This window comes from Cololabis saira, chromosome 19 (genome assembly GCF_033807715.1).
Source record: "Cololabis saira isolate AMF1-May2022 chromosome 19, fColSai1.1, whole genome shotgun sequence".
Taxonomy (NCBI): Eukaryota; Metazoa; Chordata; class Actinopteri; order Beloniformes; family Belonidae; genus Cololabis; species Cololabis saira.
Window position 1 is genome coordinate 2832449 of NC_084605.1, and position 19760 is coordinate 2852208.

The following is a 19760-nucleotide window of genomic DNA, read 5'->3' on the forward strand; positions in this document are numbered from 1 at the left end:
ATTTTCAACTCTATCTCAAACAGGCAGAAGAGCTTTCTTAGAGCAATAAAACAATGGTATTAGGTGGAAGGTGCAATAATACACACATCTGACATAATACACTGATACAAAAACCCACAATCTGTACAAGAATATCTGTATTATTTCTAGTTAAAATGTCTCATTTTTAGTTAAAAAAAATCTCATTACACTTAAAACAAGACTCATCACTGGAAAAAACAACAATTTTCATCTGTTTCAAGTAGATTTTCACTTGAAATAAGTAGAAAAATCTGCCAGTGGAACAAGATTTATCTTATAAGCAAAACAATCTTGTTCCACTGGCAGATTTTTCTACTTATTTCAACTGAAAATCTACTTGAAACAGGTGAAAATCGTTGTTTTTTCCCAGTGATGACTCTTGTTTTAAGTGTTATGAGATTTTACTGTTTATTATTATTTTCGGTTTCGGCCACAAATGTTCATGTTGGTGCATCACTACTAAATACTACTGCATTGTTCCAAAATTATTAATTCTGTCTCAAATGATTCTAGGGGATTTTCGCCCCTGGTCAGAGGGTTAGAGTTAGGTGGTAGGGATTAGGGGGTGAGGTCTAGAGGGTTAGGTGGTAGGGATTAGGGGGTGAGGTCTAGAGGGTTAGGTGTTAGGGATTAGGGGGTGAGGTCTACAGGGTTTAGGGTTTAGGGTCTACTGGTCTAAGCCCGTAGCCGTACGCTGCAACGCTGCTCCTCACCGTCCGACCTCTCAGCCTCCAACTAGCTAGCGTTCCTGTGGGATTTGTTTAGGTGCATTTGCATCGCCGCGGTTACGTCCAGAGGTTTCCACTCCGTCTCTGGCGTCCAGCCACCGTGTTTTGAATCCTAACGGACCGGATTAAAGGGACGATGACCGTAGTGGCACGTGCACGGCCTCATAACACTGCTACTCAGGATGACGCTTGCACTGAACTTGTTTGGCTTTCTGCTGGAGATTGTTTCTCCACCCACGTTAGTCCAGGTTTAGGATCAGGGGTCGTCACAACCTGTTTACTGAAGCTACTCCTAAACTAAATACTTACCTGCTGGATCTACTGCCCTTATTTTTTAACAACTTGTGCTTTTTATTATTTTACCTCTATTCTCATAATTTTATTTCACTTTATTTGTTATTTAAGCGTACTCTTAAATTAAATACTTTTTGAAAACCGCGCAAAGTTATGGATAAGCCTTGAATGCAGGTGTTGTGACGTAGAATTGTCAAATTGGTTTAATTTGCAAGAATCGGCACAGATTACTTTTGTAATCCTGTATTTGACCCGGTCTTTGTACGTTTTGATCGTATAGAAATATAATTCTTGCCATTTTAAGAATGAGATGAACCTGCTGGATCTACTGCCCTTACTCTTTAACAACTGGTGCTTTCTATTATTTTATCTCGTTTAATTGTGTCTTGCCGCTTTTATTGTTGATGTAAAGCACTTTGAATTATCTTGTGTTGAATTGTTCTGTACATATAAACTTGCCTTGCTTTGATCAGTGATCGGCTGATCAGAGCTGCCAATCATCTGCTCATTAAAGTGTTGGGAGATGGAAAACCCCGGCGTAACGAGACTTTGTAGACGTCCCTGTAATGAGCTAAAGCCGAGCTAAAACCGGTCCAGAGCCGGTCCGGCGTCTCGGCCTGACTCGTCCAGACCGATCGGTGTGGAGCCTGCAGGACGGGGATTATGGATCGATGGGGACTCCTGTTCTGTGAAGGAAGATCACAGATGTCTGATGGGAAAAGAGCGCCGGAGGCACCAGCGTTGGCACCAGAGCCGCGGTTCTCAGGCGGAGGTTTGATCCTCCGTCTGCCGCCGGGGATCCCGTTCTTCTAGTCTAGAGAGCAGGTTTATCTGAACCTCCGTCGGCTGCAGGTTGTGGTTGTTTCCTGGAGACGGGAGTCCTCCTGGACCCTAAAGGCTGAGTTATGGTTCTGCGTCAAAACGACGCCGGGCCTACGGCGTGTGCTACGCGTCGACGTGTACCACACGCCGTCACTGACGTCACCTCCCGAAAATTGTAACTACGCGTCGAGAGGTCGCAGACCAAACGCAGACGAGAGGGCTGTGATTGGTTCTTGGTAGCAACGCATTTCCGGTTTCCGGTTTGAAGCAGTCGTGAACTTTCAGCCTCTTTTCTTCATGTGTGTGATTTTTTTTGTTTTGGTTTTTTGCACAATAGTTGTCCTTATTTCTTTGACTCACTGTGACCGGAAAAAGTCGGATAAACCATTCAGGAAAAGATTGCTAACTAGCGGTCACGGGGGGAACTGCACCGCAACCAAATGGAGTGACGGAGAAGTCCGAAGGTTCACGACGGCGTCACGGTGACGGCGTCACGGTGACGGCGTAGGCACGGCGTTGGTTTGACGCAGAACCATAACTCAGGCTTTATACTGGTGTTAGGTTAGCTTGGCGCCGTTTGTCCGTCGTTGTTGAAGAGACCTGATGCGGTTTGTAGCCCAGCGGGTCGCGGACCTGCCGGCAATCGGCCTTGTGAGCTTTAGACGAGTGTCCGGGTTGTTGTTGTGGTTGTGTGTGTTCTGCTCCCTCGGATCCTTCCTGGTTGAATAAAGGTCTGATACAGACTGGAGACTAAAAACGTCAGTGATGAGGTGGAAATGAAGCGATGTTTATTATGAAGGAGGGATGAGAGGAGGGAGAGAGAGAGGAGGGAGAGAGGGGGAGGAGATGTGACGAGTGAGAGAGAGGAGTCACTCCAGTTCAGGCAACACTGAAACTATTCTCTGATCTGACGAGCTGCAACACGTCACACACACACACACACACACACACACACACTGGCGGTGTAATTAGCCCAGCGTCTGCTAGCGTCTCTGCAGGGAGACGTGTTGGGTCTCTAGTTTGGTCCCTGGTCTCGTCTGGACCTCGTCGTTTCTGACGAGCTGGAAAACCTCCTCCCGTGTTCAGGATCTCTTCACGTCTGCCGTCGCCGCGGCGACCTATTCCTGTAGCAGAACCGTGTAATTAGCTAAATTTAACCCTGACCGGGGTTCGTGCTACGAGCGGCGCTGCTCGGACTCCTGGACGGGTCTGGACGGGTTCTCTTATTCTGAAGGGACTCTTATTCTGAAGGGACTCTTATTCTGAAGGGGCTCTTATTCTGACGGGGCTCTTATTCTGACTCTTATTCTGAAGGGACTCTTATTCTGAAGGGACTCTTATTCTGAAGGGACTCTTATTCTGAAGGGACTCTTATTCTGAAGGGACTCTTATTCTGACTCTTATTCTGAAGGGACTCTTAGCCTCTCCAGACTTCCATGTGCTCCGGGAAAACAGAGCCGTCCTTTGTCCACGAGTGTGTGTGTGTGTGTGTGTGTGTGTGTGTGTGTGTGTGTGTGTGTGTGTGTGTGTGTGTGTGTGTGTGTGTGTGTGTGTGTGTGTGTGTGTTTTCCTCCACTACTTCCTTCCTCTCCTCGTCTAAACTCACACAGTTTCAGGTGATTGAGACTCAAACGTTGATAAAACATCCAGAGGGATTTGAACTGTTTTCACCATGACGACCGCCGCGTCACCGCGGCAACCATCGCCAACTTGGTTTTAGCCGACTATCTGACTCGGACGCCTTGACGGCCGACTATCGACCGGTACCACCTTATGGACTCGGGTCTGAATTGAGGTTAAATGCAGTTTTTGGGTCAAGCGTGTCTTCAGTCGCTATAGAAACCTTCCCCACCTCAGGTATCCACGGCAACGGGAGGGTCTGGTGAACTCCGAGCAGGTTCAGGTCGGTTTCTGAACATTCAGGCCCAGCACGCTCGATTTATGGAGCCTATTCCGTTGCCGTGAGGCCGTCGTGAATAGTGATGCACCGAAATGAAAATTTGTGGCCGAAACCGAAAATAATAATAAACACTTGGCCAAATACCGAACATGGTTCTTCAGCAGTTTTTCATTTATTTTGCCAATTTTTTCACCATTGCATAAATCAAATAAATTTGATTTAGGCTTTTCAAAGAAAAAAATCTTTTACAAAATTACAATGTAGAAAATATTTATAGAACATAAAAAACTGAACATGTTTTAATTTCCAGCATTCTGTTGTTTTGGTTCCACCTCCTGGTGAATGTTGGTAAAATTCTTATGTGGTTACTTTTTGGTTGGCCAACGATTTATGTTTGTGGTGCAACCGTTACGGAGCGGCCAGTCTATTTCCTTATATTACAACGAAAGTGTTTTTTTTGCCATTTTCGGCCGAACAATTTCGGTTACCAAACAATCGGTGCATAACTAGTTTTTATCCAAACTGACGAACGCGTTCGAGCTGCAGGACTGGGAGAGACGCCTCGGCACGAAGGCGATGAAATGAATACGGAGAGAGAAGGAAGGGAAGGTAGAAAAGTGCGGTTAGAATCCGGGTAGCTGTGGTGTTTATGGTGAAGAGAAGGAGCCCCAACCAGGAGCCCTGCGGCACTCCGGTGGAGAGAGAGGCAACGTCAGAACCGAGCTCTTCTCATCAAAATACGGGTTATTGCTAATATTCCGGTTACTGAAACATTAGGAATATTCAGTTTCCATGGTAATTAATCATTCAGGATATCTGGATCAAACCAGCGACGCACGGAGAACGTGATGACGCAATTCCCGTCATTTCTGCTTCTTCTTCCTGTATCCAAATTCAAAACAAATGCTGCTTCAACTTTTCTCTCTCCTTCTTGTAAATCTTCTATCCCGGTACTTTCTACCGTCTACAAATGCAGAAATGTTCATATCCTTCATTACATTTATGAAGTGATTAGTCTCCTCCTGGTCTTGGTTTCTCCGTGTTTATAAGAACTTCCTGGACTCAAAAGACCAGGATTCCTTGTGAACAGAGCATGTGCAGAAAACTAATTCCTGTTCCGTTTGATGGGGATATTCTGTTTGGTGTTTACATGACCCAATATTCAGGTTTTAAAAGGAGTAACCCAGGGGTCATACTGGGGTTTTTAAAAACCTGAATATGAGCAAATTCTGGTTATTCAAAGGGGTTATTAGTGTTTACATGGCCGTGTAACCGGGTTATTGCTAATATTCCGGTTAGAAAAGTGTTATTGATGCTGGAAACACAGTCAGTGTTTTCTTCCACAGAGAACTAGTAGTAGTGAGTTAGTACTTGGTTCTGAACCAGGACCTGGACCCAGAGCCTGGACGAGACCATAAGAGGTTCTGCGTGTGGGTGAAAGGTTGGGCTGTGCGATTAATCGATTTTAAATCTAAATCGGAATTATTAATCACAATCGATGTTAAAAAAAGGAAAATCGGAAAATGGATTTTCCTTTTTTGCAGCTGCATTACAGACAGAGCTCGTCTAGTCATCTTTGTTTGGTCAAGAAAACTTTACTAAACTCAAGGAGGATTTACAGGATCTTTAAATTGCACTTCATTCCCAATAGGGAAATTTGTTTGCTATTTTTCTTTAAAAATAAAGATAAAATATTTGAAACAATTTATTCCATTGTCTTTTGTAGTTTTACCAAAAAAATCGAAATCGAAAATCCTGTTTTCAGAGAAAAAAATCGGGATTTTATTTTTGTCCAAAATCGCCCAGCCCTAGTGAAAGGTTAAACGTGGGTTTACGCGTTATTTTAAGGCCCTGACACACCAAGCCGACTGTCGGCCGTCGGGCCGTCGATGAGCGTCGGTGCGTCTGTCGTTAGTTTCCCCGGTGTGTCCTGCACGTCTCCACAGGTCGGCCTCCCGTCGGCAGCTTTTCAGCTGATTTGACTGATTTGAATCGGCGTCGGCCGTCGGTCAAACAGCTCACTCTGTGATTGGCTGTTCAGGTAGTGAACCAGTTGGTTTCATTCATCTCCAGTTCTCGACACAGGTTGGGGTAAGCTCCTTGAGCCTGTCGCTGTTATATCCATGATTTCCCCCATGTAGTGCGGTTTCTTCTTATTTTTCGCCTCCGTCTCCTCTTTTTTTTCTTCCACAAGCTGAAGGCCGAGGGCTGACAACGCCAGTGCCGACTCTTTATTCTTACGCATTGTGGTAGCGAGAGTGGTGTGGAAATGTGGTGTGAATATGAAGCCTATTTGTTTTGTTTACGGCTTCTCAGAGCTTCCGGTTTCCCCTTGTTTTTGAGTGAATACAGACTAGCGCTGCCTGCTGGTCTGGAGGGGAATTACCTCTCACGCATGCGCAGAACGTACGTGCTAGTTCGCCGTCGGGTGTCGTCTTTGCGGTGTGTCTAGAGCTTCTTTTTGAGCCCGACCCAGGCGACGCGAGGCGACACAGCAGTCGGCCGACAGCGGGCGACGTCGGGTTGGTGTGTCCTCGGCTTTAGAGGTGAACCAGACCAGGACGCTGGTCCGGTACCGGAGCCCCCGCCGTCTCATTAGGGGTTGGAGTCGGACGTGTTGTTAACATTCATGCAGGACGGCCGGTGTGCTGCAGCGACGTGCATGCAGGCGTGCAGGAGGAACGCTGCAGGAACAGGGATATTCCCTCTCTCTCTGCAGCTGCCCTACATCCAAACATCCAACCCTCGTCTCTGCAGCTATTATTAGAGGGGGGGGGGGGAACTCTGGCAGGAAGTAGTTTCTGCTGAACACTCAGGAAGTCGTCGTAGAGGACACGGGGGTTCTGATGCTGCCGGGGTTTAGATTGTTGAGTTGGTGCAGAAACTGCTGAGTCAGTTTCAGCAGGTTCTGGGTCGGCCCACGCGGCGCCGCCGGACCGGCTCCAACCTATCAGACTTTAGCTGTGGAGAAACTAACCGGTTCTCAGCTGGTTCCAAGTTAAACCACAGTAGATCTCCCGCAACAAGAGTCACCAGAGCGGCTGCTGGAGGTGATTGATCCCATTCAGGAAAACTGTATTAGGTCCATCAGTTTTTACCTACAGGGCAGTTAATGAGTGGAATACAATCCCTGAAAACATAAGAGAGTCCTTCTTATACAGCTCATTTAAGCTCATTTAAGAGAAATCTAAAGAAATGGCTCATCCACAGCCACATTTGTCGACACTAGTCCCTGATCTACCTGTAGTTCCTGGTCTATATGCTGGTTGTTTTGGTCCCTGATCTACCTGTAGTTCCTGGTCTATATGCTGGTTGTTTTGGTCCCTGATCTACCTGTAGTTCCTGGTCTATATGCTGGTTGTTTTGGTCCCTGATCTACCTGTAGTTCCTGGTCTATATGCTGGTTGTTTTGGTCCCTGATCTACCTGTAGTTCCTGGTCCATATGCTGGTTGTTTTGGTCCCTGATCTACCTGTAGTTCCTGGTCCATATGCTGGTTGTTTTGGTCCCTGATCTACCTGTAGTTCCTGGTCTATATGCTGGTTGTTTTGGTCCCTGATCTACCTGTAGTTCCTGGTCTATATGCTGGTTGTTTTGGTCCCTGATCTACCTGTAGTTCCTGGTCTATATGCTGGTTGTTTTGGTCCCTGATCTACCTGTAGTTCCTGGTCTATATGCTGGTTGTTTTGGTGTCATATTTATTGTTTGTTGATATGAATACTGGTCTTGTTTGGTCGGGGGTGTCTATACATTCCTGTGTTGCTGAGGGGAATTAAAGCTGTCACTGCTAGTGGATCGGATAGTGTGTGTGTCTATGACATGTTTGTTTTTTACTGTAATTTGTTGCTTTTACTACTTTACTACTTTACTAATTTACTAATTTACTACGCCTTGTGTACCGCTAGGGCTGGGCGATTTTGGACAAAAATAAAATCCAGATTTTTTTCTCTGAAAACCCGATTTTTGATTTCGATTTCTTTGGTAAAACTACAAAAGACAATGGAATAAATTGTTTCAAATATTTTATCTTTATTTTTAAAGAAAAATAGCAAACACATTTCCCTATTGGGAATGAAGTGCAATTGAAAGATCCTGTAAATCCTCCTTGAGTTTAGTAAAGTGACAACATTTACCATGTTCTTGACCAAACAAAGATGACTAGACGAGCTCCGTCTGTAATGCAACTGCAAAAAAGGAAAATCCATTTTCCGATTTTCCTTTTCTTAACATCGTCTTGATTAATAAATCCGATTTAGATTTAAAATCGATTAATCGCACAGCCCTATGTACCGCCAATGGAAATTAGCCTTTTGGCTACAATTTACATTTTTAGAATGTTCATTAATGTACATTAATTGTCCCTCCTATAACAAATAAATGAACATTAAATGAAACCAGTTGAGAACCAGAACCAACTCTGGAACTGGTCTGGTGGAAAAAGGGTTATAGGAGATAAGGGGATCAATCTGGATCAATCGGGCTGATTATTGGTGGGTCATCAGGAACCTGAGGATGTCCAGCTGATAAACCGGCGGGTGTCAGCCCTACGGGGCGGCAGTAGCTCAGGTGGTAGAGCGGGTCGTCCAATGATCGGAAGGTCAGCGGTTCCAATCCCGCTCTGTCCCAGTTTGCTGTCGTAGTGTCCTTGGGCAAGACACCTTACCCACCTTGCCCCGTGTGAATGTGTGTGAATGTGTATGAATGTTTGGTGGTGGTCGGAGGGGCCGTTAGGCGCGATATGGCAGCCACGCTTCCGTCAGTCTGCCCCAGGGCAGCTGTGGCTACAAACGTAGCAGCTGTGGCTACAAACGTAGCAGCTGTGGCTACAAACGTAGCAGCTGTGGCTACAAACGTAGTAGCTGTGGCTACAAACGTAGCAGCTGTGGCTACAAACGTAGCAGCTGTGGCTACAAACGTAGCAGCTGTGGCTACAAATGTTGCAGCTGTGGCTACAAACGTAGCTACCACCACCAGTGAGGATGTGTATGAATGAATAATGGTCTAAGTGTAGCACTTTGAGATTCATTGAATGGAAAGTGCATTACAAGTTAAATTCATTATTATTATTATTATTATTATTACGACAAGGTTTCAGTCGTATCTGCGGTTGCGATTGATCCCTTCCCTCACGGTCTGGACCCCGACACGTTGTTGAGCCACATTAAGCCTGAATTCTGGTTCTGCGTTAAACCTACGGCGTAGGTTAGCAGCTACGCGGGAGTCTCTCCGTAGCTACGCGTGGAGGCGACGCAGACCCAACGCAGACCCAACGCAGACCGAGAGGGCTGTGATTGGTTCACTTAGTAGCAAAGCATTTCCAGTTTCCGGTTTGAAGCAGTCGTGAACTTTCAGCCTCTTTTCTTCGTGTATGTGTGATTTTTTTTTTTTGTTTTGTTTTTTTGCACAATAGTTGTCCTTATCTCTTTGATTCACTGTGACCGGCAAAGTCGGATAAACCATTCAGGGAAAGATCGCTAACTAGCGGTCGTGGGGGGTACTGCACCGCGGAGAAATGGAGAGACGGAGAAGTCCTGAGGTTCACGACGGCGTCACGGTGACGGCATAGGCACGGCGTCTGTTTGACACAGAACCTTAACTCAGGCTTTACACCGTAGGCTATGCGGCTACGCGGGAGTCTCTCCGTAGCCTGACGTTACCTCCCAAAAAATGGAACTACAACCAAACGCAGACCAAGAGGGCTGTGATTGGTTCACTTGGTAGCAACGCATTTCCGGTTCGTGAAGTAGTCGTGAACTTTCAGCGCTGCGTGTGTGATATTTATTTTTTTGGGTTGTTTTGGTTTTTTACACAATAGTTGTCCTTATGTCTTTGATTCACTGTGACCGGAAAAAAACGGAAGTCTGAAGGTTCACGACGGCGTCACGGCGGCGGCGTTGCGTCACGGCGGCGGCGTTGCGTCACGGCGACGGCGTCGGGGCGGCGGCGGCGGCGTCACGGCGTCACGGCGACGGCGTCACGGCGACGGCGTCACGGCGACGGCGTCACGGCGACGGCGTTTGTCTGCAGTTTGTTTGTGGGTTCTGAGGAACCGGAGGATTTTCCAGCTGATAAACCGGCGGGTGCAGCCCTGCGACCAGCGCCGCGGCTCCTAGTGGTTAGTTAGTGCATCATCGTCGGTGGTTTCAGTCGTATCTGCGGTTGCCATCGATCCCTTCCCTCACGGTTTGGACCCAGACACGTTCTTGAGCCACAGCTAGTGAAGAAAAGGAGCAAGAACATATTTATTGTCCGGGGTCTGGACTCGTCGGGGCCTCAGAGTTTCTGTCCTTGGTTCTTGTTGTGAAGCAGAAGTTGTAGACGTGAGTCTCATCAGAACACGATGCTGCTCGTCGTCACGGCGACGGCCTCCGTCCTGAAGCTGCTCTGCATCCTCTTCTCTCTCTGCCCTGCGCTGCGTCTGGCAGGCGGAGGGGGAGTGGAGCTCCCTCCTCATTGGTCGGGGGGGGTTTCTCAGGGCGGGTTCTGATTGGCCGCTGGAAACCTCTGGCTGCTCGTAGTGACGGGCAGATTATCATTATTATTCCAGCAGCACATCTGGTGGTGGGGGGGGGGAACACCAGCTAGAACCTCCGTACGGTCCTTTGTTCCAGCTGTGTGTGTGTGTGTGTGTGTGTGTGTGTGTGTGTGTGTGTGTGTGTGTGTGTGTGTGTGTGTGTGCGTGTGCGTGTGCGTGTGCGTGTGCGTGTGCGTGTGCGTGTGCGTGTGCGTGTGCGTGTGCGTGTGCGTGTGCGTGTGCGCGTGCGCGTGCGCGTGCGCGTGCGCGTGCGCGTGTGCGTGCGTGTGTGTGTGTGTCGTCAGGGCCAGCCTTCACTGCAGCCTCCAGTTACTATGGCAACAGACTCAACAGGCAGCTCCGTCTCCGTCCTGAGTTGTTTACGACGTGATGCCCCGGATAGTTGATAGTCCGACTGCAGGAGGGGGGGTTAACATTTAACAGCTAGATTTCTACAATTACATTCTTCCTGTCCACAAATATCATTTCAGAATATCAGTCTACCATTCATGTGTGTGGGGTTTCTAATTACAGATATCTACAATTCAGTTGCAGATATCTGCTATGTTAATTACGACTAGCTGTAATTCCAGTTTGTTATTTACAATCTAATTCTGATTAGTCATAATTCCAGTTGACCACTTAATCCCCGTGTTGTTTTTTTTCTATTTTTTAAATTATTATTTTTTTTAATTAAATTTTTTTTTTCTATTTTTTTAATTTGTTTTTTTATTAAATTTTTTTTTTTCTTTTTTCTTCATCCTACTGACGAAGTTCTGATGAAATGGTCTGAATACATAACCACCGTAACTATGGACCAGTCTGTCAGTTATCGTTGAAGCGCGGCGTCTTTTTCTTTATTTTTAATACCCAGCGTTTCCAGCAGCAGCAGAGACATAGAAGCAGTTTGATCATCGTATGAAGCTTTATTTATTTATTTTTTCTAATTGAAAATTGTTTGTATTTCTTTGATTTCCTTTCCAATTGTTTATTTATTTTTTTATTTTTAATTTTCATTTATTTATTTTATTTTAATTTTTTTTCCCCCATTCTTGTTATCTTAATATTTTATTGCTCTCTCTTCTTTTCAAAAGCTGCCTATGGACAACTGTTGCGAATTAGCACTTGTGCTAAAACACTTAAACAATGCATCTGGTTTGTCCAATGTAATTGCTATGTCCATATCAAATAAACTAATTTATTTTTTAAACGTATATATGTATGTATGTATATTCAGATTCAGAAAAACTTTATTTATCCCCGAGGGGCAATTGCAAAAACAACTAAGGAGCATGACGTTGAAAGTACAGAATAGAATAATAAAATAAAAGCAGATAAATAAGGCATGTCTTGTATGTAAAAAGAATATAATTAATATATATATATATGTGTGTGTGTGTGTGTGTGTGTGTGTGTGTGTGTGTGTGTGTGTGTGTGTGTGTGTTTACAGCAGCAGCAGTTGTAAACAAAGGAGTCTCTGCTTCCTCCGTAGTAGCAGCATCACTCGCTCCACTGCAGCCGAGCATTGTGGGTAAAAGGGGGGGTTGCAGCCGAGCATTGTGGGTAAAGGGGGGGTTGTGTGAACTCGTTGATCCCAGGCAGGAGTGGGGGATGAAAGCAGCTCTGCAGCCGCTGACATCACTGGTGGGAGGAGCTTAGACAGTCAGGTGGTCTCTGTCGTCCTCCGGTCCTGGAGAGGTCAAAGGTCGTTGCTAATGATGCTATTTCTGGTTTTAAGAGGGTCCATGTGTCCCTGCTACAATATTTATCAAAATCTAAGAATGATATAGATGTTAAAAGATTGAAAAACCCGAGGCACTCAAGAAGTTAGAAAAATATAAAAAGCCTTTATTAAATCATGGCTTAGAAAAAGTTAAAAATGCATTTGGAAAAGGTGCATTTTTAACTTTTTCTAAGCCATGATTTAATAAAGGCTTCTAACTTCTTGAGTGCCTCGGTTTTTCAATCTTTTGAATCTTGGATCCCCATGCCGAAGAGCACCGTGACTAGCAGCATGCGTTTGTAGTTGCACAAATGATATACATGTTAATTGATCAATAAAAAAAAAAAATATATATATTTTTCTTTATTTTTTAAACATTTTACGTACATGCACGGAAATCGGTACACACCTGTATCATGTCGCAACAGGAAAAAAGATGAAAAAAGAGGGGAAAAAAGGAGAAAAAAAGATGAAAAAAAGAGAAAAGAGGAAAAAAAGAAACCCAACAGGAAGTCGGCCATTTTGAATTAATCGTGTAATTTTTCCGCAATTTATGCCATTCCTTCGGCAGTTAATACGGCCCGAACCGTAACGTGCACCCAGGTGTGTTAAACATCAAAATGTGCGTCTCCATCCTGCGACGACGCGCATTACTTTTCTCTTTCAAAAGCGTTACCGTGGCGACGCTAGACGCCAAAAAGCGCGCCCCCCCTTCATCTGATTGGTCCATATTTGAATAGAAAAAAAAAGAAAAAATCGGAAAGAAAGAGAGAAAAAGAAAAAAATGGAAAAAAGAGGAGAAAAGAGAGGAAAAAAAGATGGAAAAAATATGGAAAAAAAGAGGAAAAAAGAGAAAAAAGAGGAAAAAAAGATGGGGAAAAAAGATGAAAAAAATATGGAAAAGAAGAGGAAAAAAAAGAGGAAAAAAAGAAAAAAAGAGGAAAAAATAGGAAGAAAAGAGAAAAAAGGTGGCAAAAAAGATGAAAAAAAGATGAAAAAAGAGGGGAAAGAGGAAAAAAAGAAACCCAACAGGAAGTCGGCCATTTTGAATTAATCGTGTAATTTTGGCGCAATTTATGCCATTCCTTCGGCAGTTAATTCAGCCCGAACCGTAACGTGCACCCAGGTGTGTTATACATCAAAATGTGCGTCTCCATCCTGCGACACCACGCATTACTTTTCTCTTTCAAAAGCGTTACCGTGGCGACGATAGACGCCAAAAAGCGCCTACCCCATTCATCTGATTGGTCCATATTTGATAGTTTCCTACTTTCTGTATTTGTATTTTGCCTTTGATATTAATCTTTCACTGTATTTAAAGATTTAAACAAATAAAAATTAAGAAATAATGCGTCCCTGCTCCGGGGCCGTGGTCCGGACTCGCTGGTCACATGACCCTTGGATGTGGAACATGACCTCTGACCTCTCTCTCTCTCTCTCCAGGTGTACGTGGAGTTTGACGACCAGGAGTGGGAGCAGAGGGAGTGGGTGAAGGTCTCCGAGGACTTCCAGGTCTTCCTGCTGGAGAACCAGCTGGTCTGGGCCAAGAGGACGGAGGGGGCCGGGCCCCCTGGACCCCCCGGGGCCCCCCCAGGCCTGCAGGGGGCCAAGGCCCGGCCCCTGCAGTGGCCCGCGCTGGTGAGTGCTGCTCCTGGATCTCTGCTCAGCTGTGTCGCTGGTATGGACCGATATCAGCCGGCCCTCGGGGGGCCCCCTATCAACTAGCCAGTGGCTAGTAAAGGGTTAGGGGGGTTGCTGATGGTCGTTGCAGTGTTTATGTTGGTTTCTAACTGTGTCGTTGATATGGAGCGTATCAGCCGTCCCTCGGGGAGGGAAAGAAAGAAAGAAAGAAAGAAAGAAAGAAAGAAAGAAAGAAAGAAAGAAAGAAAGAAAGAAAGAAAGAAAGAAAGAAAGAAAGAAAGAAAGAAAGAGAAAGAAAGAAAGAAAGAAAGAAAGAAAGAAAGAAAGAAAGAAAGAAAGAAAGAAAGAAATGAGCTTGAAAGAAAGAAAGAAATGAGCTTGAAAGAAAGAAAGAAAGAAAGAAATGAGCTTGAAAGAAAGAAAGAAAGAAAGAAAAAGAAAGAAAGAAATGAGCTTGAAAGAAAGAAAGAAAGAAAGAAAGAAAGAAAGAAAGAAAGAAAGAAAGAAAGAAAGAAAGAAAGAAAGAAAGAAATGAGCTTGAAAGAAAGAAAGAAAGAAAGAAAGAAAGAAATGAGCTTGAAAGAAAGAAAGAAAGAAAGAAAAAGAAAGAAAGAAATGAGCTTGAAAGAAAGAAAGAAAGAAAGAAAGAAAGAAAGAAAGAAAGAAAGAAAGAAAGAAAGAAAGAAAGAAAGAAAGAAAGAAAGAAAGAAAGAAAGAAAGAAAGAAAGAAAGAAAGAAAGAAAGAAAGAAAGAAAGAAAAAAGAAAGAAATGAGCTTGAAAGAAAGAAAGAAAGAAAAAGAAAGAAAGAAAAAAGAAAGAAAGAAATGAGCTTGAAAGAAAGAAAGAAAGAAAGAAATGAGCTTGAAAGAAAGAAAGAAAGAAAAAGAAAGAAAGAAAGAAAAAAGAAAGAAAGAAAGAAATGAGCTTGAAAGAAAGAAAGAAAGAAAGAAAGAAAGAAAGAAAGAAAGAAATGAGCTTGAAAGAAAGAAATGAGCTTGAAAGAAAGAAAGAAAGAAAGAAAGAAAGAAAGAAAGAAAGAAAGAAAGAAAGAAAGAAAGAAAGAAAGAAAGAAAGAAAGAAAGAAAGAAAGAAAGAAAGAAATGAGCTTGAAAGAAAGAAAGAAAGAAAGAAAGAAAGAAAGAAAGAAAGAAAGAAAGAAAGAAAGAAAGAAAGAAATGAGCTTGAAAGAGAGAAAGAAAGAAAGAAAAAGAAAGAAAGAAAGAAAGAAAGAAAGAAAGAAAGAAAGAAATGAGCTTGAAAGAAAGAAAGAAAGAAAGAAAGAAAGAAAGAAAGAAAGAAAGAAAGAAAGAAAGAAAGAAAAAGAAAGAAAGAAAGAAAGAAAGAAAGAAAGAAAGAAAGAAATGAGCTTGAAAGAAAGAAAGAAAGAAAGAAAGAAAGAAAGAAAGAAAGAAAGAAAGAAATGAGCTTGAAAGAAAGAAAGAAAGAAAGAAAAAGAAAGAAAGAAAGAAAGAAATGAGCTTGAAAGAAAGAAAGAAAGAAAGAAAGAAAGAAAGAAAGAAAGAAAGAAAGAAATGAGCTTGAAAGAGAAAGAAAGAAAGAAAGAAAGAAAGAAAGAAAGAAATGAGCTTGAAAGAAAGAAAGAAAGAAAGAAAGAAAGAAAGAAAGAAAGAAAGAAAGAAAGAAAGAAAGAAAGAAATGAGCTTGAAAGAGAGAAAGAAAGAAAGAAAAAGAAAGAAAGAAAGAAAGAAAGAAAGAAAGAAAGAAAGAAATGAGCTTGAAAGAAAGAAAGAAAGAAAGAAAGAAAGAAAGAAAGAAAGAAAGAAAGAAAGAAAGAAAGAAAAAGAAAGAAAGAAAGAAAGAAAGAAAGAAAGAAAGAAAGAAATGAGCTTGAAAGAAAGAAAGAAAGAAAGAAAGAAAGAAAGAAAGAAAGAAAGAAAGAAATGAGCTTGAAAGAAAGAAAGAAAGAAAGAAAAAGAAAGAAAGAAAAAAGAAAGAAAGAAATGAGCTTGAAAGAAAGAAAGAAAGAAAGAAAGAAAGAAAAAGAAAGAAAGAAAGAAAGAAAGAAAGAAAGAAATGAGCTTGAAAGAAAGAAAGAAAGAGAAAGAAAGAAAGAAAGAAAGAAAGAAAGAAAGAAAGAAAGAAAGAAAGAAAAAGAAAGAAAGAAAGAAAGAAAGAAAGAAAGAAAGAAAGAAAGAAAGAAAGAAAGAAAGAAAGAAAGAAAGAAAGAAAGAAAGAAAGAAAGAAAGAAAGAAAGAAAGAAAGAAATGAGCTTGAAAGAAAGAAAGAAAGAAAAAGAAAGAAAGAAAGAAAGAAAGAAAAAGAAAGAAAGAAAGAAAGAAAGAAAGAAAGAAAGAAATGAGCTTGAAAGAAAGAAAGAAAGAAAGAAAGAAATGAGCTTGAAAGAAAGAAAGAAAGAAAGAAAGAAAGAAAGAAAGAAAGAAAGAAAGAAAGAAAGAAAGAAAGAAAGAAAGAAAGAAAGAAAGAAAGAAAGAAATGAGCTTGAAAGAAAGAAAGAAAGAAAGAAAGAAAGAAAGAAAGAAAGAAAGAAAGAAAGAAAGAAAGAAAGAAAGAAAGAAAGAAAGAAAGAAAGAAAGAAAGAAAGAAAGAAAGAGAAAGAGAAAGAAAGAAAGAAAGAAAGAAAGAAAGAAAGAAATGAGCTTGAAAGAAAGAAAGAAAGAAAGAAAGAAAGAAAGAAAGAAAGAAAGAAAGAAAGAAAGAAATGAGCTTGAAAGAAAGAAAGAAAGAAAGAAAAAGAAAGAAAGAAAAAAGAAAGAAAGAAATGAGCTTGAAAGAAAGAAAGAAAGAAAGAAAAAGAAAGAAAGAAAGAAAGAAAGAAAGAAAGAAAGAAAGAAAGAAATGAGCTAGAAAGAAAGAAAGAAAGAAAGAGAAAGAAAGAAAGAAAGAAAGAAAGAAAGAAAGAAAGAAAGAAAGAAAGAAAGAAAGAAAGAAATGAGCTTGAAAGAAAGAAAGAAAGAAAAAGAAAGAAAGAAAGAAAGAAAGAAAAAGAAAGAAAGAAAGAAAGAAAGAAAGAAATGAGCTTGAAAGAAAGAAAGAAAGAAAGAAAGAAATGAGCTTGAAAGAAAGAAAGAAAGAAAGAAAGAAATGAGCTTGAAAGAAAGAAAGAAAGAAAGAAAGAAAGAAAGAAAGAAAGAAAGAAAGAAAGAAAGAAATGAGCTCGAAAGAAAGAAAGAAATGAGCTTGAAAGAAAGAAAGAAAGAAAGAAAGAAAGAAAGAAAGAAAGAAAGAAAGAAAGAAAGAAAGAAAGAAAGAAAGAAAGAAAGAAAGAAAGAAAGAAAGAAAGAAAAAAGAAAGAAATGAGCTTGAAAGAGAAAGAAAGAAAGAAAGAAAGAAAGAAAGAAATGAGCTTGAAAGAGAAAGAAAGAAAGAAAGAAAGAAAGAAAGAAAGATTCCCGTTGATACGTGTTTGTGTAACAAACATGGCGGATCTGAATCATTCCAGTTTTGCAGTACGTGTAACTCATGTAATTGTTTTTTATTAATTAAATGTAATTGGTGTAGTTTAGTATTTAGTATCTTTTAGAGCAGTGATTTGGCTCCAAAGACTGAATGTGGAGATAGATTTATAGTTACAAAGGTGGAGTTGAATTGGTATTTTTTGTATCGTCATTTTTATCGTTATCGGGATAAATGCCAGAAATTATCGTGATACATTTTTTAGTCCATACCGCCCATCCCTACTATCAACTAGCCGGTGGCTAGTGAAGGGGCCCCGTTAGGGGGGTTCCCCGCTGTTGTTTCAGAGTCTACGGGGGTTTACAGTTGTGTCGCTGATATGGAGCGTATCAGCCGTCCCTCGGGGCCCCCCCACTACCAACATGGAAAGGGCCCCGTTGGGGAATTTGTGACGTTGTTGCGACGTCTAAAGTTGGTCCATTATTTAGCTGTTGACGTAGCCGTTGCTCGGGGGGCCCTGGTTCTGATCAGATCCTGGTTCTGTGGTGGTCTCCGTGGAAACGGACCTACTCTCTTTCCCTCCCTCACTCTCTCTCTCGCTCTCTCCCCCTCTCTCTCTCTCTCTCTCTCTCTCTTGCGTCAGCAGCAGTTAAATTGACGGCTCTGTAGCTCGTCCTCTGCTTCTCTCCCTCTTCCTCACCCCTCTCTCTCTCTCTCTCCCTCTCTCAATTCAATTCAATTCAAATTGGCTTTATTGGCATGAATGGTAACCATTGTTGCCGAAAGCTACATATACATACAACAAACCACAATACAATTAATACATGAAATATTAAGACAAGACATCTCTCTCTCTCTCTCTCTTCCTCTCTCCTCCTTTTTCTCTCTCTCTCTCTCTCTCTTCCTCTCTCCTCCTTTTTCTCTCCTTCCTCCCGTCTCTCCGGCTCCGTGACGCCGTAAGGAGCTGTTTTATGGGTCTGTTTCCGTGGAGACGGAGACTGACGGCTCCGTTTCCACGGAGACGGAGGCCGACAACGGGTCCGTTTCCACGGAGACGGAGGCCGACGGGTCCGTTTCCACGGAGACGGAGGCCGACGGGTCCGTTTCCACGGAGACGGAGGTTGACTGGTCCGTTTCCATGGAGACGGAGGCTGTGACTCGTCCGTTTCCACGGAGACAGAGGGCTGTGACGGGTCCGTTTCCATGGAGACGGAGGTTGACGGGTCCGTTTCCATGGAGACGGAGGCTGACTGGTCCGTTTCCATGGAGACGGAGGCTGTGACTCGTCCGTTTCCACGGAGACGGAGGCCGACAGGTCCGTTTCCATGGAGACGGAGGCCGCCGACGGGTCCGTTTCCACGGAGACGGAGGCTGACGGCTCCGTTTCCACGGAGACGGATGCCGACGGGTCCGTTTCCACGGAGACAGAGGCTGTGACGGGTCCGTTTCCACGGAGACGGAGGTTGACGGGTCCGTTTCCATGGAGACGGAGGCTGACTGGTCCGTTTCCATGGAGACGGAGGCTGTGACTCGTCCGTTTCCACGGAGACGGAGGCCGGACAGGTCCGTTTACATGGAGACGGAGGCCGCCGACGGGTCCGTTTCCACGGAGACGGAGGCTGACGGGTCCGTTTCCACGGAGACGGAGGCTGACTGGTCCGTTTCCATGGAGACGGAGGCTGTGACTCGTCCGTTTCCACGGAGACGGAGGCCGACAGGTCCGTTTCCACGGAGAGAGAGGCCGACAGTCCGTTTCCATGGAGACGGAGGCCGCCGACGGGTCCGTTTCCATGGAGACGGAGGCCGCCGACGGGTCCGTTTCCACGGAGACGGAGGCTGACGGCTCCGTTTCCATGGAGACGGAGGCTGACGGGTCCATTTCCACGGAGACGGAGGCTGTGATGGCTCCGTTTCCATGGAGACGGAGGCTGACGACTCCGTTTCCACGGAGACGGAGGTTGACAGCTCCGTTTCCACGGAGACGGAGGACTGACGCGCTCCGTGTGACCCCAGGTGTGACCTCAGGTGTGACCCCAGGTGACCTCTGACCCCAGGTGTGTTTCTGTTCCAGGCCTTCAAGCCAGTAAAGGGGCGGAGCTTGCTGTCGTCAGTTACTGCTGTGGAATTTCTGTTGGACCGAAAACTGGACTTTCTGTCGGACCTGACGTCTTTCCAGCCGTACCAGGTAACACACACACACACACACACACACACACACACACACACACACACACACACACACACACACACACACACACACACACGTCTCACTTGGACGTCTCACCTGGACGTCTCACGTCTCACTTGGACCCGTCCTCAGGTCCTGCTGGGATGGATTAGTCCACGTGTCCTGCAGCGTACGGTTGCCATGGCGATTCTACAATCATGGAATTGATTAACTGGTCTCTCAGCACAATTGACCAAATTTTTGCGACAAGAAGTCAAGGGGTAAGGGAGCCCTCCTGCCCCGATGGGACATTTTTTACCGGATACACAATGGATTCCTGGAATCATTGGAGGCCGTTGTGACTGGCGATCCTGTCTGTCGAGGACGTTGAAGATGCTTCATAGTTGGATTTATTATTACCGACGTGGCTGAGGGGATAAGCTCTGCGATCAACGCTCAGACTTTAACGTTGGGAGAGCAAAACCGCAAGCTGGATGTGATTCTTGAACAGAATCGCAGGCTAGCGGCGTCTTTGAGCTCATTGGCAAGATGGATAAGACCTTGGAGAAGTTGGA

The 19760-nt window shown here is 43.7% G+C and overlaps 1 protein-coding gene across 1 annotated transcript in view; it reads left to right on the top strand.

Annotated features, from left to right (window-relative positions):
• The window catches only part of LOC133419738 (probable JmjC domain-containing histone demethylation protein 2C), a 122845-nt gene that overhangs the window by 43006 nt on the left and 60079 nt on the right, over positions 1 to 19760 (top strand). Inside the window, 2 exon segments of the mRNA XM_061709143.1 lie at positions 13445 to 13639; positions 19090 to 19203. Coding sequence (XP_061565127.1) covers positions 13445 to 13639; positions 19090 to 19203 — 309 coding nt within the window.